This window comes from Rhinichthys klamathensis, unplaced genomic scaffold (assembly GCF_029890125.1).
Source record: "Rhinichthys klamathensis goyatoka isolate OS25496 unplaced genomic scaffold, OSU_Roscu_1.1 h1tg000050l_1, whole genome shotgun sequence".
Lineage (NCBI taxonomy): Eukaryota > Metazoa > Chordata > Actinopteri > Cypriniformes > Leuciscidae > Rhinichthys > Rhinichthys klamathensis.
This window is the reverse complement of record NW_026606596.1, coordinates 4,498,409-4,523,326: the sequence shown is the minus strand read 5'-3', so window position 1 is coordinate 4,523,326 and position 24,918 is coordinate 4,498,409. Positions and strand designations below refer to the sequence as shown.

The following is a 24,918-nucleotide window of genomic DNA, read 5'->3' as shown; positions in this document are numbered from 1 at the left end:
GAAAGACGACCGAATGAACGGACACTGGATACAATGAAAGTGAGAAAAATATAAAGAACAATGAAGTATGTAGCTCTCTGGATTTGTACTAAAATCTTGTTTTGCTTGCTCTTAGTTTTGGAATAGAAATATTATTGCTGTTTTTCAGAGCATTAATGCTCTCTTTCAGCCTCTTACTGCTATCCTTTACAGCTTTCTTGCTGCCATCTCTAACAGCCTTTTTTGTCTCTCTTTTCCATCTTCGTATCCATATTGTATAGACACCTCCCAGAGTTACCAGAAGCATGAGGAGAACCACTGCAGCCACATCTAGGCAGTAGTAGGAGTACATGGACATGTTGTAGGCCTCAGCATGCAGATGGCGCGCACCTTTATTGCGCAGGGCAAACTCGATCCAGTACACTGCTTTGTCGAGAGGATGCAGAGGTCGGTCTCGGTGTAAACCAGAGAGCTTCTGCATGTTCTGACGATATGTTGGGTTCTCTAAGATTTCGCTCAAAGCCTCAAGGAATTCTTCTGATGTACAAGTAGCTGCGTCCAGCATCCGTGCCGCACCTCTTGCCTGAAGACGTACAATGTTATCTAGCTGGTCAAATAGCAAAGGGAGTCCCAGAACTGGTACTCCATGATAGATGGCTTCATATAAACCATTGGTGCCACCATGAGCCACGAAAGCACGGGTTTTCGGATGACCCAGCAAGTCGTTCTGAGGTATCCATTGAAGTAGAAGGGTGTTATTGCCAAATGATGAAGGTCTCTCGCCAATAAACCTCCAGACCACCTTCTGTGGCATGTGGGCGAAAGCTGAGGCAATGGCTTCCATGACCTCTCGGGGCAATCCTGCGATCAGCGTTCCCAGAGACATCACGACCACCCCATGGTCTCCTGAGCTCTGCATGAACTCCTCCAGCTGGGCAGGAAGAGGCTTGGCTGGACGACACTGGAAGCCACCAATGTAGACGAGGTTTGGCATGGAGGGTCGTGGGAACTCGAACACAAAGTCAACACGCACTAGCCACATCTCCGCTGAAAGTTGCATGGCGAGGAGGTCGGCGTCCGGAGGGAAGTAGTTGAGCAACAAGCTGGTATACATGGGAATCACCAGCCAGCGCTCTTGAATGAGGTTCAACCCATAATGCAGAAGATTACGGGATCTTTCTAACAGGCCCATTCGGTCCGTTAGACCTGAGCCGGGTACAGGCACGTAGGAGATTGGAGAAGGTGCGATGGAGAAGTGTCCCTCTCCAAAACTCATCCAGCGGACGTTATAGACCATTGGAAGGTGGAGGTAATGTGCCAGGATGATCCCACCTGGCGTGGCAGGGTCAGTGAGCATTAAGTCATAGTTCGCCATCTTTATTTGTCTCATCAGAGCTTTGTTCTCCAGCATGGCGTTCAGCATGGCACAGGTTGCGGTGTGAGCCACATTCATGATTCCAATAAATTCAGACATCTGGACTAGTGCTCCCATCATCGGGCCCTTCCTGCGGGCCTCAAGAATCCTTTGTACTGCGGTCTCAAACAGGTCCAGGCCTATATGTTTCTTTTTAAGCTTCACTGTAATGGAGGTGTAGGAAGGTGAATTCTCTTGGATGAACCAGCTGTCCTCCATGCGAATCACACTCAGCTCGTGTCCACGAGACTGCAGCTTCTTCACCAGCACCTAGGGGGCAGTAAAGGAGTGCATCCAGGTTTTAATTAGAAAAATTAACTAGATTAATACACATATTTTTCTGTGATTAATCGCAATTTTTTTTTATATATATATATTTTATAATATGTAGAAACAACATAAAGACAGTATATTTTAAATACTTGTTTAATGGCATTTTTTTATGAATTAAGGCCAGTATCACTGATTCTAATACAGCTACTTACACTCACCTAAAGGATTATTAGGAACACCTGTTCAATTTCTCATTAATGCAATTATTTAATTAACCAATCACATGGCAGTTGCTTCAATGCATTTAGGGGTGTGGGCCTGGTCAAGACAATCTCCTGAACTTCAAACTGAATGTCAGAATGGGAAAGAAAGGTGATAAGCAATTTTGAGCGTGGCATGGTTGTTGGTGCCAGACGGGCCGGTCTGAGTATTTCACAATCTGCTCAGTTACTGGGATTTTCACGCACAACCATTTCTAGGGTTTACAAAGAATGGTGTGAAAAGGGAAAAACATCCATATGCAGCAGTCCTGTGGGCGAAAATGCCTTGCTGATGCTAGAGGTCAGAGGAGAATGGGCCGACTGATTCAAGCTGAGAGAAGAGCAACTTTGACTGAAATAACCACTCGTTACAACCGAGGTATGCAGCAAAGCATTTGTGAAGCCACAACACGCACAACCTTGAGGCGGATGGGCTACAACAGCAGAAGACCCCACCGGGTACCACTCATCTCCACTACAAATAGGAAAAAGAGGCTACAATTTGCAAGAGCTCACCAAAATTGGACAGTTGAAGACTGGAAAAATGTTGCCTGGTCTGATGAGTCTCGATTTCTGTTGAGACATTCAGATGGTGGAGTCAGAATTTGGCGTAAACAGAAAGAGAACATGGATCCAACATGCCTTGTTACCACTGTGCAGGCTGGTGGTGGTGTAATGGTGTAATGGTGTGGGGGATGTTTTTCTTGGCACACTTTAGGCCCCTTAGTGCCAATTGGGCATCGTTTAAATGCCACGGCCTACCTGAGCATTGTTTCTGACCATGTTCCTCCCTTTATGGCCACCATATACCCATCCTCTGGTGGATACTTCCAGCAGGATAATGCACCATGTCACAAAGCTCGAATCATTTCAAATTGGTTTCTTGAACATGACAATGAGTTCACTGTACTAAAATGGCCCCCACAGTCACCAGATCTCAACCCAATAGAGCATCTTTGGGATGTGGTGGAACGGGAGCTTCATGCCCTGGATGTGCATCCCACAAATCTCCATCAACTGCAAGATGCTATCCTATCAATATGGGCCAACATTTCTAAAGAATGCTTTCAGCACCTTGTTGAATCAATACCACGTAGAATTAAGGCAGTTCTGAAGGCGAAAGGGGGTCAAACACAGTATTAGTATGGTGTCCCTAATAATCCTTTAGGTGAGTGTATGTCTAAATTTATCAAATTTTTTAACATTTATTTGGCTTCAAAAAATTTAACAACTTTAAATTTAAGTGAACATAAAACAATCCTCACATAAACCCATAATTCACGAGTTCCTTTGCCCATATAATTTTTAAGCTAATAAGGTTAAAGGTACAATATGTAGGATTTTTCGCCACCAGGGGTCGCTAACCTCTTACAATAACAAAGGTGTATATTGATGACGCAAAGCATTAAGCGTAATTATGGATCTTGTCGTCAAGCTAATGGATATTTTATGGATGAGAGAATAAATAAATGTTTTTAACATGACTGTGGTATGAAGCAGGGCGCGATTGCTAATGAGAGACGTAACGTTATACCAGTGCCACACGCAACGCGAGTCCTGCGGATATAAAAGAATTAGGACATTTCATTCTACCGAACTACACGCAAGTGCTGAATTAATACTCACACAGGTCAGTTTATTAGACAAATTAAACATGAGATAATGCAGCGCTGTTTCACTTGCTCTAACAGTTACACTATCACACTAAACGGCATTTGAGTGTGTTGAATGTTGTTAGTTAGGTTGTTTTTTGGCTATATGAGACTAGCAGTAAGCTAGATCAACATTACAATAACAGTTTTATGTACATTTGCTCACCTGTCTAATAAAGTACATGCAACACTCACGTCTCTGTCAAGTCGAAGTTAGTCGACGTAAAGCTCTCGGCATCTCGAAAGATGTTGATCTTCGTTTTAGTCCTCTTTTTGTCTCAAAGTCTGCTTACCATGGTCCATAATGTTTAAACAAAACAACAGCGTGAGCGTCCTGCTAGGCATAACCCAGTTGTCCACGTCTGTCGCCATGGTTACTATGCGGAAACCAAGGGTAATGCGGATATGTCGCCATTGACTGGCGACTCCTCACCCCTGCTCACACGCCCCGTTTCATTGGTTAAAATCGCAATTTTCTCACAATTTACAAATAGTTGGACACATTTGGGATATTGTAAGTAATCAACTAAACAAAATAAATAACATTGGCCTAGTGGTTTTTGGATTCTTTACTGCAAAAATCCTACATATTGTACCTTTAAGCGTATTTGGCTTGCTGTCCGCAAGTGGAGGGGCTCGAGGAAGCAGCTTCAACTCGGGCTTAGATATACCCCCCAGTGGGACTACTAATGCTTGGATGATGAGTATGGTAGCAAGATGCCTAAATTATATTGATGGCGCATGGAGGGATGCTAAAACAGCTGATGCCAGAGCAAGGTGAGTGGCTGCTTATGCTCCGGCTGTTAATTGCGATTAGATGGGTTCACTCCTCCCGATATTACGTTGTGAACTTCACTAAATGTCACATTTACCTGTGCCCTTCCAACAGGTAGAAAAATACTGAAATTGAATAAAGTTATCAAACAGTCTGACCTGCATAAATTATAAATTAAACATTTATAATTAAAGTTAAATACAAAAGTTATTTAATCAAGAGCAGTGACTAATTTTCTATGTTTGTTCTTTGATTAAAGTCCCCCTGTAGTAAATAATTCTATCCCTTAAAACTCATCTTTGATCATCAAAATGACATATTTAAAAGTTTTTTCCTGTGAATTTTTTTTATTCATGCCATAAATAGCTTGAATGTAACTACACCCTTGCTTCATTTAGTATACATGCCATGGATCCATGAATATGCAATAAGCCCCGCCTCCACTCACTCGCACCAGCTCAGAGATTTACTCGGTCGTACAGCGTCGTCTACAAGTCGATGAATCAGAATGGTAATGCGTTTTGTGTATCGCTCTCAACAACGTCGGACACATAACGGTAATTAATATGATTAGCGTTTTGCTTGACTACGTTATCAAACAGCTAATAATGTGTTGCTAATGTTACACAAAACCATGTTCCCATTCGCCATCCTTAGAAACAACAAGGTTGTTCAACATCCTTTGAACAACCTAGAACGTCAGTGGAGAAAGGCATATAGTTCATCATAACATCGTAATATACATCATCATCAGGGTTTGAAATTAACTTTTTCATTTACCAGCCAATTTGGCTACGACATTTTTAAGTTACCGGCCATTCAGAAATTCTACTAGCCAAAATGAAGAAATAAACCAGATTAACTATGTCACAGCTAGGCTATATATATATATATATATATACAGTATATATATATAAAAATACAGTTTGGATTTCATACATTCTTATTCAAACAAAATCCTGTCATCCAGCCATCTCCTGCTCCCTTCCTCTTTCATCCTCATCACCAAAAATGTGTTTTAGGTGACAGATCAATACATTACAAAGAACATCAAGAAAAATTAGGATGTTGGAAAATAACATTGTCTTTTCTGTTAACCAAATGCTTTTTAAACTTCGCTATTGCTTCATTGCAAATAAGCGCGCAGTAATTTGTTATGTAGCCTACTAGCGACGTAGCCTGGTCCCACCAGACTCTCGTACATTTGTACATAGAGTCTGGCACCGCTCCATTGACAAGCGTTAACTTCCTTGTAGGTGGGTACTCTGATGAAGTTTAAAACTATTGGATCTGCCCAGAGTCACTCTGGATCTGTCATAACCAACCGCTAACGTTGGGACGGTTCCTATCTGACAATTCCAGGGAAAGTTAGTGTTGCTATGGTACTGATAAACAAACCTGAATTCTTAACTTTTAATAAAATAAATAATGATTTTATAACGATAAGTTGTCATGTCATTTTTTTTATTTTCATGATTTTCTAACGTTATTAGGGTAGTTAATACAATTAAAGGGGTGGTTTACTGCTTTTTTTTCTTTGCATGATTGTGTTTATGGGGTCCTTGGGGGGCCTCCATGTCCATTTTGCTTGGGGCCCCCAAATTCCTTCAAACGGCCCTGCTCGTGGCCTCAAGATAGTTAACTCGTGGCTTCAAGATACTATCTCGTGGCCTCAATATAGTTAATTTGTGGCCTCAAGATTGTTAACTCGTGGCCTCAAGATACTATCTCGTGGCCTCAATATAGTTAACTCGTGGCCTCAAGATATATCTTGTGGCCTCAAGATACCCAGCAAACATTTGGACGTGTAACGACCGTTGAAAAGACGTCCGTCCGACACGTCTCGTCATGGTTGAAAAATAGTTCCAAAATGGAAGTTGAACCGACGTCTTTGACGTCATCTGGCCGTGAACTCAACGTCTCTTCTGGCCGTGAATTCCACGTCTCTTCAGCGCATCCCTGGACGTCTAAATGCGTCGTCATTTGTGTGTTTAAATGTGTTGCTGCATAATTTAAGTGTATGTAAGCCTGCATTTAAAATAATCACACACATATTGTGTAACATTGTGAAAGGCAATCAAGTCTTGAGGTTTACACATCTTGACAAAGGTTCTAAAAAGGTCCAAAATTGGTCCAGTCAGACCTGACCGTCAATAAAACGTTTTAATCACGTGTAGCCTACATCACAAACAAGAACACATTATTTGTGGACATAAGAAAAAAAGCAGCATGTTCTGATTTAGCACATTTAATTGATCTTGAACAGCCAAAATGTCTCTTAATATTTTTTCAATGTTTAAATTTGTTAACCAAACTAAAATACCAATTACAAAATACTGTATTATTATATAAAGGGATAGTTCACCCAAAAATGAAAATTCTTTCATTTACTCACCCTCATGTTCCAAACCTCTATGAGTTTCTTTCTTCTGCTGAACACAAAAGATGATATTTTGAAGAATGTTTGTAACCAAGCAAATAGAGCAACCATTGACTACCATTATTGGAGAAAGATTAATGGGAAGCGAGCGACATCTTGGTTACAAACATATTTGTGTTTAGCATAACATAGAAAGGTATACAGGTTTGAAACATGAGGTTGAGTAAATGATGACAATTTTCATTTTTGGGTAAACTATCCCTTTAAACACATTGTTTGGCTCAGTTTATGTATCCACCAGCTGTTCCTGGAGCTTTTCAGGTGTTCTGCCATTGCTGCATCAATTTCAGAGTCTGTAGCATTTGGGCTCCACCTCTTCACAGCATCTAAAGGAAGAGAATATATATATATATATATATATATATATATTTTTTTTTTTTTTTTTTTTTTTTTTTTTTATAAATAAAATTATAAATTTGAAGTAAATGATATGCACTTATTTGTGGTGTATTTTTATGGTCTACAGCTAAATAAAAAAAAAACATGGAACAAGATGAATGAATCATGAATGAAACATTAGAAAAAGGTAATCAACATGCATTACATTTTATTTTATTGTATAAAATATGTTCTGCTTTTATTTTTAAAGCAGTTACTGTAAACATACATGTTAAAATCCAGCTAAATATTTCATTCCATTTCAGATAATTTACTTTCTGAAAGAAACTCTCAAAAGGCTACATTAATAAGTTACAGTAATAACTTTGACTGTATCATTAAACAATATACTTTTATTATATTGGCTAAAATATATAAAAGTTTGGCTAAAAGTTCCTTTTAGCCAAACTCAGTAAATTTCAGTTGACAATGTGGGCATCATTTCTTTCTGTTCATTCATGTCACACAAGTAAACCTCAAGCACGTTAATCTAATACAACATGTACTTACCAAACAGTAGATTTTTAATAATATTATCGACACAACTCCGTCCTCTCCTCGTGGTTGTTCAAAGTTCTAGAATCTATGGGGAGAACCAGAGCCGTTAAATGTGAGAACGCATTAACATCTCGCGAGATAATCTATCCTATTGCGGGATTTTGTTGTATCGCGAGATTTTTTGTTCCTACATCTTGGCAGCACAGTTTATGGTTTGGGCAATTACATCCAATTCAGACATAAAGGGTGACCGGGTACATTACTGTTTTTGTATATAAATACATTACATAAAAAATAACAACGACAACATCAGGTACAACAGGTTAAAATAATGACTAAAATGCAGCGGCTTTGCAATCACTTGACTATACTGGGCATTTTGTGATTATAACTTATAAAAACAAGATAAAGTAGATATATGTTCTTTTGTATATAAATTGTGTATTTCATAAAGATATAACAGGTTAAAATAATGACTAAAATGCAGTGGCTTTGGCAATCTGCATTTTAGTGGCAATCACTTGACTATACTGGGCATTTTGTGAATAACTTATAAAAACAAGATAAAGTAAATATTCATTTGTATATAAATCGTGTATTTTATAAAGAATTATAATTCCTGATAATTTTTTTCTGTCTTGCTAGACTAGACGTGCAAAACACGTCAGTGGACGTTTATTCACAGCCTGACTAGACGTGTAAAGGACGCCAGTGGACGTCTTCACAACCCCTTAAAAACTTTAATGGGCAATTACATTAATTATTGCAGTATTAACCATGCGAGGATTAAGCGCAGCTTTTGCATATTTAACAAGGTTTCATAGAGGGTCATGATGGACTATAAATGCACGTGGAAAAGACGTCGCCAGGTGACGTCCTCTCACGTGATACATTAAACATAACTACACGTAGCTAAAAGTTAAAATAACAATTATACATGCAACTGTAGACATGTACAAATGTATCTGAATGCATTTTTAGGAAATGTTCTGTGTTACATATTTTTACCGATTTATGACGTCCTGGCCGCAACTATTTTTGGCCAGGGACACGACGTTGCCGTCGGACCAATGTTTGCTGGGTAGTTAACTCGTGGCCTCAAGATAGTATCTCGTGGCCTCAAGATAGTATCTTGTGGCCTCAAGATAGTTAACTTGTGGCCTCAAGATAGTTAACTTGTGGCCTCAAGATAGTTAACTTGTGGCCTCAAGATAGTTAACTTGTGGCCTCAAGATAGTTAACTTGTGGCCTCAAGATAGTATCTCGTGGCCTCAAGATAGTTAACTCGTGGCCTCAAGATAGTTAACTCGTGGCCTCAAGATAGTTAACTCGTGGCCTCAAGATAGTTAACTCGTGGCCTCAAGATAGTTAACTCGTGGCCTCAAGATAGTTAACTCGTGGCCTCAAGATAGTATCTCGTGGCCTCAAGATAATTAACTCGTGGCCTCAAGATAGTTAACTCGTAGCCTCAAGATAGTAACTCGTGGCCTCAGGCGAAGTACTGCTACTTGGGCGCAGATATATCACGCAACACCTGAAATAAAGCTTGCCACAAAGAACCGGCAAAAGTAATGATTATGCATGAAACATTACAGGTTGAGTTGTTGTTGCCCATTACACGCTAGCATTCTGTTACGACCAGAGATACCGCTTGATGGCATCGTGGCATCCGAAGCGGGACCAGAAAATTTACACAGAAAATAAATTGAATTTGAGTACTTGTTGTGTTATTCTTGTGTTAGGAAATAAAGGATGGGTATAGTAAAATATAGTGATGTGACGTTCGGCACCGAGGCTTCGAAGCTTGTATAAAAAAATGAACATGAACCACTGTACCGGAGCTTGATTCGTTTTGCCATAACCATGTGATCAGTGACGTCCGAAGCTTCGTTTCGACACACAACCACGTGACTGCTTCATATTCTGAATCAAAAATAGCGCAAACCCCTTGCGCAGGTTTCGAGTGTCATGCTTCTACTACCGAAGCGGTAGTGAAACGAGGCCGTTCGGAAGCCTGGCAGCATTTTCAGGTCGTATCAAGTCCCATGTGAGAGAATATTCTCAAAGGCAGGGGCAGTGGCGGTCTTAACATAGAGGCATAGGCAGTGGCGGTCTTAACATAGAGGCATAGGTAGGCGGCTGCTTGGGGCCCCCTACCAGCGGTCGTAGTAGGGCCCCTGTAATAGGCGCCCTTTGTTTAGTCACGAGGCGTTAAACGTCGGCGAATAACGCGCGCGAAATTCGTCCCGGTGTGAACAGGCCTTTAGACTGAAAGGGCAAAAGTAAATATGACATTTATTATGGGTTTATCTGATGATTGTTTTAAGTTCACGTAAATTAAAAGTTGTTATATATTTTTTGAAGCCTAACAAAATGTAATTTTTTTGGCTTTCAATTACACTGTAATGTTGGATGGCATGGCTATAATTAATGTTTAAAATTAGGGGAAAAAATATTTTCTATCCAGACATCAATAGCTGTATTAGTATCAGTGATACTGACCTTCATTCATAAAAAGATGCCATTAAACAAGTATTTAAAATATACTGTCTTTATGTTGTCTCTACATTCATTTGTAGATTAACTGTGAAATTATTACATTATAAAATATATAAACTAATACAAACCTATAAAAATGTTTGTTTGTAGAATGTTTGAAATGTCAATCTCATGTGCAATGCCAATTGCAACCTCACTCACTCAAAGTCAATTATTCATCTTGGCAATATTTGCTAAGTATATGGCTGTTTGTGGGGGTTTACCCTAACTACTTGTCTTGCTGGTTATATTGATATTGATTTGATCTTAAAAAAAGAAAAAACAGTGCTGGGTTTCCTGGCATTTTGGCAAAGACAGGTGTTATCTGAAACCTTATTCTCTGTCGGGGAAGGCTTTTTTTTCTCCTCTCCAACCTTTACTTCCCTGTAGATTAGCTTTTCCTACCATTCAGTCAGTAAAATTTTTTTTCCGTTCTCATAAAGATGGGATGGGGGGGCCCCCATCCGTACCTTCGCTTTGGGCCCCCAATTTGCTAAATCCGCCACTGGGCAGGGGAAGTAGTAAATAAAAAAAGAAATAGACTTAGCCCTCACACTGTTGAACAAGTCCTATTCCTTAGTAAAAAATCTTTAATTTCTTCAATTACACAACTCCCCAGTTCACAAGCACTTTCACTACCCAGCCTTTCACCATTCCACAATAGCTTTCTTTTTGATTACAGTATGCATATATGAGCCTTGCCTATGAACTCATAGGTTTAGGCCTATGACTAAAGTTAAGGCTGCATTTGTTAAACAAAGCAGAGTTAATTTGTCCTATGTATTAATTCTTTCATAAATTAATCTCTCATTTGTTCATATTGTGTAAACATCAACACTAACACTGATGATTATATTGCTTTGTGGTTTTCATAGCACAAAGTGATTTATAACATAAAACAAAAAATAGAAAAATTGGGAAAGGTAGCTTTTCTACCTTTTGACCACAAGATGTCGTTAATGTGCACCGTGTTGAAAAGCTTCGAGTAATGAACCAATTTACGATACACTTGAGAGGAAAGCCTCATTGATTCACAAAGCTTCATTTCCCCATCACTAGTAAAATAGCCAGCTGATGGGTAACTTTCGCCAAAAATCCAACGACCATTAATACTGTCTGTCTGTCTGTGTGTCAGTGTGTGTATATATAGGCCTGTGTGTGTGTGTGTGTGTGTGTGTGCGTGTGTGTGTGTGTGTGTGTGTGTGTGTGTGTGTGTGTGTGTGTGTATTTTCGGGGTGGTCTTTTAAAACAACAAAACAAAAACTCTTCTAGCACGTGTATTTACCTGTGTCAGCTGTGTTGTCGGTGCCTCGAGAGAAAAGAAAGTGCAGACAGAGCCCGTCTAATGTCCCTTATTAGACATTCCCTGGTGCAGAGCGCGAAAGCACCAAAGTGACTGAAGGATTGCCGTAAAGCAGTATCTCATCTCTGGTCGTACGATGTGTATGACGTCATTGACATTTTAAAATACTTTTTAAAGCAAAGTGACTCTAAAAAATCTAACACCCAGCAATGAGTAATTTCTTTGAATCTCCTTTCGAATACAACATTCAAATTACTAGCCAAAAATTTTTTGTGGGGTATCTCCATATAGCCTATACCTCCATTCATTCTGCACTCGTCCTGTGAGCGCCCTCATATGGAGCCAGATACGCGCAGGTTCTGCACAATACACGGTATTTTATATATCATGATGACTCACAAGTTATTTGCGCCTAATCTGCTCAGATTTGGCTTACACGACCTTCCCCAGCAAAGTGAGTAACATAATGGGCCCTATCATACACCCTGCATGCAGCGCCAGGTGCTACGCAAGTGTTTTTTCCTAGTTTCCGCCTGACGCAGTTATCATTTTCACATGCAAAATAGCAAGCATTTGCGCCCATGTGCGCCCATGGGCGTGTTGGTCTGAAAAAGAGGTGTGTTCAGGCGCATTGATGGTGAGTTGCTATTTTGGGGCAACTGAAAGAGACTGCACCATTGACCAACTGAAACCTGGTCTAAAGTCAATGGCGCAATATTTTTTTGTTATTTAAAGAGCTTGTTAGTAATGTAGCCTACACCTATAGGCGGGTGACGGTCCACAACGCGCGTATACTATGCTTATTTAACACACAGGGACGCGCAGCAGCACACAAACATGCCAAATATTAAAATTAAAAGGTGAATATAAAAAAATATATATATAAAAAATTAAAATGTAAAATATTATTATTGAGTACATAAAGATATGATGGAATCCGGCTTGTCCCGCATAGTCTGCTCGCACGCGTTAACCTCGCGTACGAGTGCAACTGGAATTTAAAGGCAATGGGAGATGAGACCCTGATTGGTTTATTGCACGTAAATCCCATAACACACCCATTACTCATTAAGAGAATAGAGACAACCCTTTTAGACCATGCCTGGCGCGCCGACCAAAAAAGGCAAAAAAGTTCCCGAAATAACCCGATTTGTACAGTTGCATCTTTCTTTTACCTGCACTTACAATTTTGGCACGATTCTCTCACTCATTGAGTTTTGCAAGCGCGAAGAGGAGGGAGGGTCCACCTTCTTCATAATGAGCTTCTGGCTGACTTTAGTTTTACTCTTATCTGATTGGTTCAATAAACACGCCAGTTGCCAGAACACATCTTTATCTTCATTTGGATCGTTCTCGTTGCCGAAATTGTACTTTTAATGCACACATAGGCCTACATGTTAAATAAATAAATCATGATTTCTTAATAAGCTGTGCACCATTAGGCTGACTATGAGTTAAAACTGAATTTTGCGCAGCTAAAAGAAAGACACAACTGTACAAATAGGGTTATTTTGGGAACTTGTTTGCCTATTTATTTTGCATAAGCATGAAGCTGCAGTTTCACAATACATGCATTACACTTAAAAATAACAGTTAAATGCAGCAAATATTTTTACACCTTTACAAATCTTCTCTTTCGCACGCATATTTTATTTACGCTTGCAATCTTATGTACACTTTCACAAATCTTACCCTGCGATTCTTTATGGCATTATTTTACCTTCATAGTTACCCGCCACAATTTATTTTTACCCGCATTTGGCGGGTGTTAATTTCAAACCCTGATCATCAAATACATAATTCACCCACTATATTGCTAAATGTACCTGAATTTTTTTATATCACCAGAAAAATATACCGGGCTTAACAGGCTCTCTTGAGACTCCCCTGCTTTCCAGTTAATTATATGCTAAAAAGCCCACCCACATGTTTTCGTGATTGGTTAAGGTATGTTGTGATGTCAGAAACACCTGCGTCTTTTTTTCACTTGCAGTTTTAAGGAGAAAAACTCAGCCATGGTGTTGATTATGACTTTGCATTTTCTACACAAAGGGGTCTTCAACATTAATGACAGACAGTATTAGGGATTGCTGTCACTTTAAGATCTGCTGCTGCTCGTGACACGGATCTCACACGCCTCACACTCTTTACGTTCATTTAAGACTTTATTGAACTCATTTAAGACTGCTCTTATGAGGATACTGGACAAAACTTACATTGTGGCATAATTGTGTGTTTTCTGTTCGTTCAAGCGCAAAAGAGAACTCTGCATGGCGCACTGTCTATGCGCGCGCGTCTTTCTTTGTGTCGTGTGTGTGTGTGTGTGTGTCACATAGACAGTATATTCGCAAACAGCCCGTTTTCTTTTTGTCTTGTCGCGCTTGAATGAGGGTGATCATAATGTAACGCTACCCAAAAAGGATGACAGATTACCTTGGTTATACATTTCACTTTTTGTCTTTTTTAAAAATAAATGGTTTATCTTCAGAGGAATAAAAATATATATATTTAAAAAATAAATAAGGGAGTTGTGACATTACATCTCTCAGTTGTGACAAAATTTTGCAATTGATTTTTCATAATTGTGATTTTATCATAATGCAACTACACGTCTTTTATTCACTTCTTGGTTTATTTTAAATGACCAGATTTGGTTTTTACTTTGAGGGAAACACAGGAAAACAGCAACTCAGTCAAATAAAGAACAATGAACTTTGCTGGAATTCTACACATTTAAATCTACACTTCCTGCGTATTCAAATCAGTACCTCCATGTTCACCCAGTGACTGCCATCAATGGGGAAAACCAGGATCTTGTCGCCATTATAACCACAGGGTAAAGAGAGAAGGATGGATGTCCAAAGGAAAATGAGGAATGCGTATCCACACATTCTTCTCTTTTTCTTCTCTCAAAATAACAAGAACAATCAGCATGAACATCACTTTAAATTTCTCTATAATACAAGTAATGTGTACACAACATTTAAAAAATGATTAAAATGTAGACTGTCAATTTATTTTATATACCTGTTTTGTTTAGGTTACATACCTCAGTTGAGCCTTTTGCAGTTTCAGTCGCACAAAAATGTTGCTGCACGTAAAAAAAAGCCTTCACAAAGTCTCTGAGAGATTATCTTCCCTATTGAACATAATTCCTTCATTTGGCAAAAGAATTTTGTTGTGAAACATTTCTTAGTCCAAGTTCTTTCTGACCAGCATGAAATGCAAAAAATGTGTTATGATGTTATGTTGAATTGCACACATAAATTTACATTTTTAAATTGTCTATATACACACAACACACTTCAAATTCTCTTACAATTAAATGCTTTAGTTTTTGACAAATCTCAGTTTCCATACTGCATACTGTAAATGTGCAAACAGCATATCCGTTTATGAAAATCAGTTTTCTTCAGAATTGAGGTGTCTGCTCACTTCTGCTATTTAAGACTCAAAGTTATTCACAGACAAGATCCCTTTAAAATAATAAAACAAAAATCAGCAGATTAAGAAAAAAAGACTTCTATAACCAATTAATCAGATGTTTTTTATTATTATTTGAATAATTATATCATTTGAATAAGTCTGATTACATAGGTACTATATATTAAAGGAATAAACAAATAAAGACACGGGCACACAAAATAATTTGTATTGATTAAGCTGCTAATTTATACTATACAATGTTATACTATATGGATCACCTAGTTGTGTGTGCGTGTGTGTGTGTGTGTGTGTGTGTGTGTGTGTGTGTGTGTGTGCGTGTGTGTGTGTGTGCGTGTGTGTGTGTGTGTGTGTTGCTCTGGTAAACCCTACGGTATGGGGACAAAATGTCACATATCCAAAATCCTTGTGGGGACATATTTTGGTCCTCGTGAGGAAAACAGTTAAAAAAAATCATGTGGTTCAAAATGATGTTTTATGAAAATGTAAAAAATGCAGAAAGTTTTTTTGTTAGTGTTGTGTTTAAGTTTAGGGGATAGAAAACAAGGGTTTGTACAGTATAAAAATCATTATGTCTATGGAAAGTCCCCATAAAACTTGGAAACTTAACATGAGTGTATGTCACAAACATCTATATTATATTTAACAACTGTTGTGACCATAGTTGGACCAGTCTGAATTGGTTACATCACTATTGCAGGAGCTGCTACCGGTCCCAAACTAACCGTCTGCTGTGTAGAGACAACTCGAGTGGTGGTTGACATTGGTTGAATCACAGTAGGTAAGGTTTGCACTATGGTGATGTTTTGTTTGTGTGCTTTGATTTCTCTACTCAACTGACACCACATACACCAGATGCAACAGCAAGACACCATGATGTCATCGCAGATATTGCCCTGTTGCAACACAAACAAACAAATTATTGTTTTGTGGCCTTCTTTCGTTTATTGGTAAAAGCGAAGGAAAACTCACCCCAATATCATATTTGTAGCGAACTGCCACCCTCATTCCCAGACTCACAGGCGGCACACATGTTGGAATCTCGAAAAAAGCCAGGAAACCTGGGCCGAATATGTCCAGGAGAGGCAGACAGGTGCCCTCCCCAAAATCACCAGTGACGGAGCACATAAAACAAGGAAAGCACCAGAACCCACAGCAGCCTGAGGACAACATAAAAAAAATATTAAAAAAACGGGATATCATTTGTATTATTTTTAATGAACAGTAAAAATGGTGCTGAAGTATTTATTATAAGGCCTTTAAATGGAATTAGCATCCTTACAAGAATTCATGTCCTGGCAACAGTCACACAATCCTGAACTCCATCCTCTATGAGTATTGATGTAACGTTGCTGCATCATTAAAGCCGCCATTGTGAAGTGACCTTACTGATATGGAGGAATGACAAAAATTCTCAGTGATTCTCACTGATCCTAGTTATGTACGGTTTTTTAAACTATCCTGTAAACTGAATTGTACTGAAAATCTACACATCCTCACTTTAAAAAGATAACTTATTACTAGCAATTTTTGGAGTTGACCCAACTCAAATCGATTAGTTTACCCAAGAAAGCTGGATTTAAAGAACTTTGGGTTACACTTTACTTTACAGTTCCTTTGCTGTACGTTACATGGATATGTGCAATAGTAGTAACATTAAATTATGCATAATTGCATGAAACTAACCCTAAACCAAACCCTAATCCTAAAACTATAGTAAGTACATGTTGCTAATATTACTCAGTCCTTAAATACATATTAAATATAACTAAAGTGTAACAAAAGCATAACAGGCAGTGTATTGAACATAGGCTTAGTAATGCAATAAATTATAATTGGTTATTAATCCTTTAATGCAATTTTATTCTATTAGTTTTTTTTTCTTATACAGCAATGCATGCTGGACAATTATTGGAAATTGTTTTGTATGCATTGGTAAACTTTCAGGTCACTGTGTTCAAATGGCCCTGTCTGGCAAGTTTTACCAAACTATTTAAGTAAAGTTTCGTTTCATATTCAAAAATGATCACTTGCCAATTAGTTTCCTATAAGGCCTGAACCGGTTCCACTGGGTTTTGTTTTGTTTGCTGCTTGTCAGAACAGTGAATGTATATGAATGAACAAAACATAACTGACATTACAAAAACGGCATTTAACTGCAAAAATCTTCATTTATTCTCAAATGTCTGTTATTAATAACTTCTCAAGTATTCTGAGTAATGATCACAGAAATGCTTAAATCACTAAATCTATCAATCAAAGATTATTTAATTAAAGATCGTTTTCTTTTTTAATCTTACAAAAAATTAAAATGATTCATTCGTAACTATTTTCTGTTTTGTGCAGCCTGTAGCTCTACATATTGAAAACAAAATAAGACCATTTCTATCATATTTAGGTAACACTTTACAATAAGGATAACATTAGTTAACATGAACTAACAATGAAAAACACTTATACAATACGTATAGCTAAAACAAAATGTATTTGTACATATTTTTTAATGGACCTGAGTTAGCTCACAAGATTTAACGATGAACAGTTGTATTTGTATTAACTAACATTAACAAAGATTAATAAATACTGTAACAAATTACACAGGCATTACATTAACTAATGTTAACTAATGGGCCCTAATTGTACATGCAAACACGTACAGATGATTTAACTTAAATAAATTTCACCCATAAACATTGTGCAACCTTATCAAGTTAGTGATATGCAGGTTTTTTTTTTTTTTTTTTTTTGTAATTGGAATTTGCAATTATCAAGACACACAAATGAAATATAACATTTGGCATATGAGAAATATGTAACATTTAAAATTCTAAAAACAAATAAAACAAATTCTCACTGTATAACTTTTTTTAAAAGACAGCCACAGTAAGAGTGTAAACAGTGTAAACATTTGATTTAACTGCTACAAAAAATGAGAAAAGATAAGGCTTACTTACTCTCTCTAGTGCAACCTCTCCCTTTTCTGTCCAAAGAAAGTGAAAGTGGACGCATTTATAAGTGCAAGATCTCATGTGAGAGAAAAAAAAACACAGAAAATATGCAGCTAAACCTGAATCTTCACTATTAATGACGTAAATAGGGCCTAGTGGTGGAAAAAAAGGTTGTCTGATTCAACACAATGAATATGATGGAATCTCTCCACCTCTTGCGGTTTGAATTCTTACAAGAGAGACATAAAATTTAGAGTTCACCACTGTTCTGCTTTCCCCCTTATTTACCTCAATGACAAATGTTTTTAAATGATTGCACCCGAAGCGTATTAACAATCCAAGGTCAATTAAAATGTAATGAACATTGTATGTAAACTAGAGGCAGTTTGTCAGCTGATCTATGGGAATCAAAAATACAAACAAACAACAAGAACAAAAAATGAACATACAGTGCACAGTACAAGCAAGAGGTGGTTTTTAGTCGCCATGCAGCAGCACACCAGCGCCAGATAAACATTGACAAAAAAAACAGCCTTTCTTCAAATCTCACTCTCTCTCCACCATCATGAGTGAACACTATGCTGATTGGCTACGAGTGTGTTGTGACACTTGTCAGATCCACTTTCAACAGTTTCTTGAAACCGCTTACTACACCTTTAAAGGGTTAGTTCACCCAAAAATGAATTCTGTTAGTAATTACTCACCCTCATGTTGTTCCAACCCCGTAAGACTTTCGTTCATCTTCGGAATACAAATGAATATATTTTTTATTAAATCTGAGAGCCAGCCCAGAAAAGTAATTAAAGACATAATTAAAATAATCCAAGTGACTACAGTGGCTCAATCTTAAGTTTATTTGCAAGGTTGCTGACAAACACAAAAAAGAGGGATCATATATCCCCTATTTTGGCCTCGTTACACTGGCTACCAGTTCATGTTAGAATAAAGTACAAGGTACTTTTATATACTTTTAAAGCTCTACATGGACTGGCACCTAAATATGTTTCTGAACTTATACATTTGAGTTGCTCACAGAGATCCCTGAGATCACAAAATCAGCTACTCCTTGAAATTCCTCGGTCACGCTTAAAAACTAAAGGAGATCGTGCTTTCTCAGTCACTGCTCCCAAGTTGTGGAATGGGTTACCAATGTTTATCAGATCCTCTACTTCTGTAACCATGTTTAAATCTCAGCTTAAGACATATTTGTTTGATGAGGCCTTTGCTGACCGCTAGATTTTGAATTTATATCTATAGTATTGTACTACTTAATTTTTATATTGTATTCTTTCTTATATTTTATTGTGTTTTATCTAATTCGTTTGAAATTGTACAGCACTTTGGTACACAGTGTGTTTTTTAAGGTGCTGTATAAATAAACTTTGATTTGATTTGATTTGATTTATCAAGCGAGGATAATACTTTTTGTGCTCAAAACCCCCCCCAAAATAACGACATTATTCAACTATTCATTTCCTTCTCTGTGGGCCTCGAGATAGTTCACATAGTGTAACAGCACAGCGCTTCTGTGTTGTACGTCACACGCATCACACACATGGCGAGCGTCGGCCAATAGTGAGCCTACGTTTGACGTACAACACAGAAGCGCTGCGCTGTTACACTACGTCAACAGCTTAGGACAGGGGTAGGCAAGTTCGGTCCTAGAGAGCCGCTGTCCTGCAGAATTTAGTTCCAACCCTAATCAAACACACCTGAACAAGCTAATCAATGTCTTCAGGATTCCTAAGGCTATAGGCAGGAGAAGTCTTTTTTCAGTGTTGGAGCCAAACTCTGCAGGATAGCGGCTCTATAGGACCGAACTTGCCTACCCCTGGCTTAGGAGAATGACATGGAAGAGAAGAGATGGTTGAATAAAGTCATTATTTTGGGGGGGTTTCGCGCACAAAAACTATTCTCGTCGCTTGATAAACTTAAGATTGAGCCACTAGTCACTTGGACTGTTTGAACGATGTCTTTAATAACTTTTCTGGGCCGGCAAGTTTCAATCCCTTAGAAGCCTATGGAGGAGTGATCCAGCTCTCAGATTTAATCAAAAATATCTTAATTTGTGTTCCGAAGATGAACGAAAGTCTTACGGGGTTGGAACAACATGAGGGTGAGTAATTAGCCTACTGACAGAATTTTCATTTTTGGGTGAACTATCCCTTTAAGAACAATGTTATTTACTTTTTTTAATTGTAACATGCTTAGATAAATGTTCAGCCTGTGCAGGATGGTGTTTATATCTCGCAATTCTGACTTTAGGCTATATAACACGCAATAGGGAGATATAAAGTCCAAATTGCATGTTATAAAGTCAGAATTGTGAGATACAAACTCACAATTCTGATAAGAGTCAATCTTTTTTTTTCTAGGAATTTGACTTTATAACTCGCAATTGCGAGTTTATATCTCACACTTCTGAGAAAAGATTTTAAAGGAACACTCCACCGTTCTGGGGTGCGTTTCCCGAAAGCATCGTTAGCCAACTATGGTCGCAAGTTGGTTGCAAATCCCACTGAACTCTATTGGTAACGACGGAACTTGCAACCATAGTTGGCTAACAATGCTTTCGGGAAACGCACCCCTGGCTGGCTCTGTGGTACCTGATGTAAGATAAGTGATCAGCACGAACACAAATACTTATTAGTTGAAATCTTGACGGATCTACAAACGGTTTGGTTTCATACAAACGTTATTAACGTAGCTATAATTCTGGATGATTATTTATTTATACACTTATTATTCATAAGTATGCAGTGCCATAACTACATCTAAGACGTTTATAACAAACCAAACCGTTTGAAAATCGGTAGAAAATTGAGCAAGTTATGGTTATTTAAAAAGTACATGCACCATTAAAACACAATGTTAGTGAGCGAGCTGCCTGTGACAAGATGGCCGCCAGGTGCAGACGTCGACCTCCATGGCCAGCACAGCGGACGAGACATCTATTATGGATATCTATGGATACAGCAACCCCATAGATTTCAACGGAGAAAAGTGAAGCCAATTAGAAGCACTGATGGCTGAGCGTACTGGGCATGCTCAAACTGAGCTTGATGACGTAGATGTGACGTGAGCAACCTGTCTGACAGTTGTAAGTCTTCTAGTAGCTGTGCCAAGAGGAATCTGAATTACCTAATCTTGCAGAGACGTTGTTGAAATATGTATGGACTCTCTATCCATGGGCTTCTCCCTTGACTTTATGCCTCCATGTCCCACCTATTGCCTCATAGACAGTAAAAGATTGCCTGCGAGCTTCTCCGGTCTATACGGTAATTTCTCTACTGTGCGACAGAGTCGCGTGTTATGACGCAATCGTTAGCCTATTTTTACAAAAACGGCTTCTATGGGGCCATAACGTAAGATACAAAGTAATGGAGCCTTTTATACATTGTTGTGTTTCTTTAGTGGACAAATTTATAATGGACAAATGGAGTCTTTGGACGCATCAGATGTAAAGTTATTTGCTGTCAAAGTGACGCCAAAATGAATGGGAGTCAATGGAATGCTAACAGCAGGTGAAGTTCTGCTACAATGGCGGCGCCCAGGGAGGCTTCAGTTTCTGGCTGATGGATTACCCCCTTGGGAAAATATTCCACATACAACGGCTTGCCACTTGGTGGCAAGGTAGAATGATGCACTTAAAAGGGTCATATAATGCCATTTTTGTACAAGCTAATATGATTCTTTAGGGTCTAAATTAAAAGTTTGTAATATACTTTAATTAAAAATTCTCATTGGTATTGTAAGAAAACACTTATTTTACCTGGTTTAAGTGTAAGAAAACACTTATTTTACCTGGTCAAAAACAGCTGTTTTCAGCACGCCGTTTCAGTGCATATTACTTTGAATGATAATGAGCTTTGCTCACCCCGCCTCTCTGTTCTGTGCGTACACCGTTTGTAACTCAATAACCATAACGGTTGTTCAGTATAAACGTGGGATTATGAATTATATTGAGAACGTCATACATAGAAAACATGCCGTAATGTACCCTGAGTGTAAACCTTAGACGCATTCATTGTGAAGCGTGCAGCTAGCGATTTGCAAAGATTAATATATTAATATAAAGTTTAATAAAACGTTACACTCACTTCCGTTCTTCTGGAGATTCAGCAGGAACACGAATATCTGGTACCGATCCTTTTTCAGAGGTGGAAAGTAACGAATTACATTTACTCGCGTTAAGTAATTGAGTAGTTTTTTTGTGTAGCCTACTTCTACTTTTTTAGTTTTTAAAATCTGTAGGCTACTTTTACTTTTACTTAAGTACGTTTTCTTTGAAGTAGGGCCTATTGTACTTCGCTACATTTGAAATCATATCCGTTACTGAGTAAAAAATAATAATACAAGAAAAAAAAAGAAAAAACACACTCCGGAAACTACTGCATTGATTGAAGGGCGGGAGAACAAACGCGCAAAAAAGGTGACGCAGAACCAGCTGAAGCTGAAACCGAAGCGCCAAGCGAATTATGGCCAGTATGAAAATACTTTGTAGAAAAAAAGCGTGGTTGTCCTCGAGGATAGATATCCAATTTGCAAGAAATGTGGACGCAAAGTGGCTGCAAAAGGAGGATAGGACACCATCCCTCCTGCAGATAAAGGTATGTCCCGATTTGCGTGATGCAGAGGGAACCCAGTCATGAAAATGAAATTAACTTAACGCAGATGTCACGTAAAACACGCAAAATAATGGATGGATGAATACATGCAGGGTGCGATTTGCCGGGGGGGGATGCGTGGGATTTCCCCCTTTCTGGTCAATGTATCCCTGCCTCTGCTTAATTATTTTTATCCCCGATGGGGATAAATTTATCCCCCCCTCAAAGTGATCAGTGCTACTACACTAGTGGTGAGACGGATCACAAAACTTATCACGGATCCGTGGTTTGATTAAAGTCAATTTTATTTTTAAATGCGCTACTTTGGCTGGCTCTGATATAAGCTAGCTGCCGCTCTGCACGAGTCTGCAGACTTGCTCAATGCCCCGCCCACGGCGCAATCTGATTGGTTACACCTGACGAATAATAGCCTATCAATACTTGCGAGACGGTTGCAGGTCTGCTGGGCAGTGGAGCTGTGCGTAGAAAGGAAGGCAGCATATTCAGAATAAACATCACAATCTGATTATCTGTTTCTATGATGACAAGCAGAGCTAGTGTCCCAGTCACACCACTGAGAATGGCCGAAGTTACACATATGGTGTTACACTCTCAATTGAGGCTAAAGCAAAGGTTTTTTGATTACTCACTCACTCTTGAACGTCTGGCGCGAGTGATTTCAATGTTAGTAAAGACGCGTTTACGCGCGTCTAGGAGATAGGTCCGACTGCAGAACCGCAGAACCATACGTCATAGCAGTGTGAGGATGACAGCGCCAGCCTGACAGTCTGATGCCGGAAGTGGGCGTGGCCAGGCATTGCGCTACTTCTGTGTTTTAGAACGTTTCAAAGTTTAAAACAATGCTATAAATATTTGTTTAAACGATTTAATTAAAGATATGTTTAAGATGTGTATATATATATATATATATATATAGTTGTGTGTATACAGGTGAAACTCGAAAAATTAGAATATTGTGCAAAAGTTCATGTAATTCAGTAATTCAAATTAAAAGGTGAAACTAATATATTTAGTATATATATATATACATATGCATGATTATACTTTTCAGAGGGCCAACATTTCTGTATTTAAAATCCTTTTTTGTATTGATTTCATGTAATATTCTAATTTTCTGAGATTTTAAATTCGGGGTTTTCATAATCTGTAAGCCATATTTATCAAAATAATAACTTTTGCACGATATTCGAATTTTTCGAGTTTCACCTGTATATATATATATATCAAATATTATAAAATATAATAATTATTTGTCCTATTAACAAAAGACAATATACTACTATTAAAAATGCTTTTCAATTCAATCAAATGTTCAAGCTTTGTTTTAATTTTATTATTATTTTTGTTTAAAGCTTTATTCAATTTATATTGTTAATCATTTGACACAACAAATGGATAAAGTATAATTTTAACTTTTAAAAAACTATTTTGTTAATACTCAACCATTTCACAACTAACAATTTTTTTTCACAGACCAAACAACATAATTCTATGGTGGACTGAAACAAAAATTATTAAATAAATACAATTATTTTTTTCCTCTGAAATGGCAAAAGCATCACACACAGATATACCTGCTCTAAATAGCTAAATAATAGTAATTAAATAAAAAATAAAAATCGAACTAAATAAAATAAATTATAAAAAACAAAATCAAACCAAAGAAAATAAAAGCGAGTGTCATGACGAAAGGCGCCTCATGAAATCATCAGGATTAACTCCATGTGTATGGAGTTTTGATTTATTTAGTTTATTTGTCACTTGAGAATTATTGTTAAATGTGTGCCTGCATAACTTTAATAAGATTTATTTTCTTTGGTTTGATTTTGTTTTATATAATTTATTTATTTGATTTATTTTGATTTTATATTTTGATTTAATTACTATTATTTATTTGGAGGAGGTACAGCTAGTGTGTGATGCTTTTGCTATTTCAGAGGGGGGGAAAACACATTTTATTTAAAAAATGCTTTTCAATTAAATAAAATGTTCAAATGCTCAAGCTTTGTTTTCGTTTTATTATTTTGTTTGTTTTAAGCTTTGTTCAATTTATATTGTTAATCATTTGACACAAAACAGATGCATAAAGTATCATTTTAACTTAAAAAACACTATTAACATTTGTTAATAGGCTACATTGCCTGTCTTTTGTTAATAGGACAAAACATAGTTATTATACTTTATAATTTTATAAATATTATATTTTATAATATTTTATTGATATATATATATATATAGGCCTATCTCTTAAATATATATTTTGAATTAAATCGTTAAAAAATATATTCATAATAGCATTGTTTTAAACTTTCTAAAACACAGAAGTAGCGCAATGCCTGGCCACGCCCACTTCCGGCATCAGACTGTCAGGCTGGCGCTGTCGTCCTC

General features: G+C 37.7%; 2 protein-coding genes across 2 annotated transcripts; both read right to left on the bottom strand.

Moving 5' to 3' along the window:
- Positions 1–81: 81 nt before the first annotated feature.
- ugt5g2 (UDP glucuronosyltransferase 5 family, polypeptide G2) lies at positions 82–14,461 on the bottom strand. Its single transcript, XM_056247834.1, has 2 exons — positions 14,279–14,461; positions 82–1,663 (listed from the first exon to the last, which is right to left on the bottom strand). The coding sequence occupies exons 1-2, from the start codon at positions 14,399–14,401 to the stop codon at positions 89–91; spliced, it is 1,698 nt and encodes a 565-aa protein (XP_056103809.1). The 5' UTR covers positions 14,402–14,461; the 3' UTR covers positions 82–88.
- A 1,176-nt stretch (positions 14,462–15,637) lies between these two features.
- Positions 15,638–16,327, bottom strand: ponzr10 (plac8 onzin related protein 10). The gene is made up of 3 exons (XM_056247608.1): positions 16,237–16,327; positions 15,927–16,114; positions 15,638–15,850 (listed from the first exon to the last, which is right to left on the bottom strand). Exons 1-3 carry the CDS (start codon positions 16,325–16,327, stop codon positions 15,638–15,640), a joined length of 492 nt encoding a protein of 163 aa, XP_056103583.1.
- Between the last annotated feature and the right edge of the window lie 8,591 nt (positions 16,328–24,918).

What these genes read in the sequence shown, in the direction of transcription:
- ponzr10 (XM_056247608.1), bottom strand. Translation starts at nt 16,327, where the DNA reads ATGGCGGCTTTAATGATGCAGCAACGTTACATCAATACTCATAGAGGA. An exon ending in TTGCCAGGACATGAATTCTT is followed by an intron (nt 16,115 to 16,236) that starts GTAAGGATGCTA and finishes TGTTGTCCTCAG; the next exon opens with GCTGCTGTGGGTTCTGGTGC. An exon ending in GCTACAAATATGATATTGGG is followed by an intron (nt 15,851 to 15,926) that starts GTGAGTTTTCCT and finishes GTGTTGCAACAG; the next exon opens with GGCAATATCTGCGATGACAT.
- ugt5g2 (XM_056247834.1), bottom strand. Translation starts at nt 14,401, where the DNA reads ATGTGTGGATACGCATTCCTCATTTTCCTTTGGACATCCATCCTTCTC. An exon ending in GTCACTGGGTGAACATGGAG is followed by an intron (nt 1,664 to 14,278) that starts GTACTGATTTGA and finishes ACTGCCCCCTAG; the next exon opens with GTGCTGGTGAAGAAGCTGCA.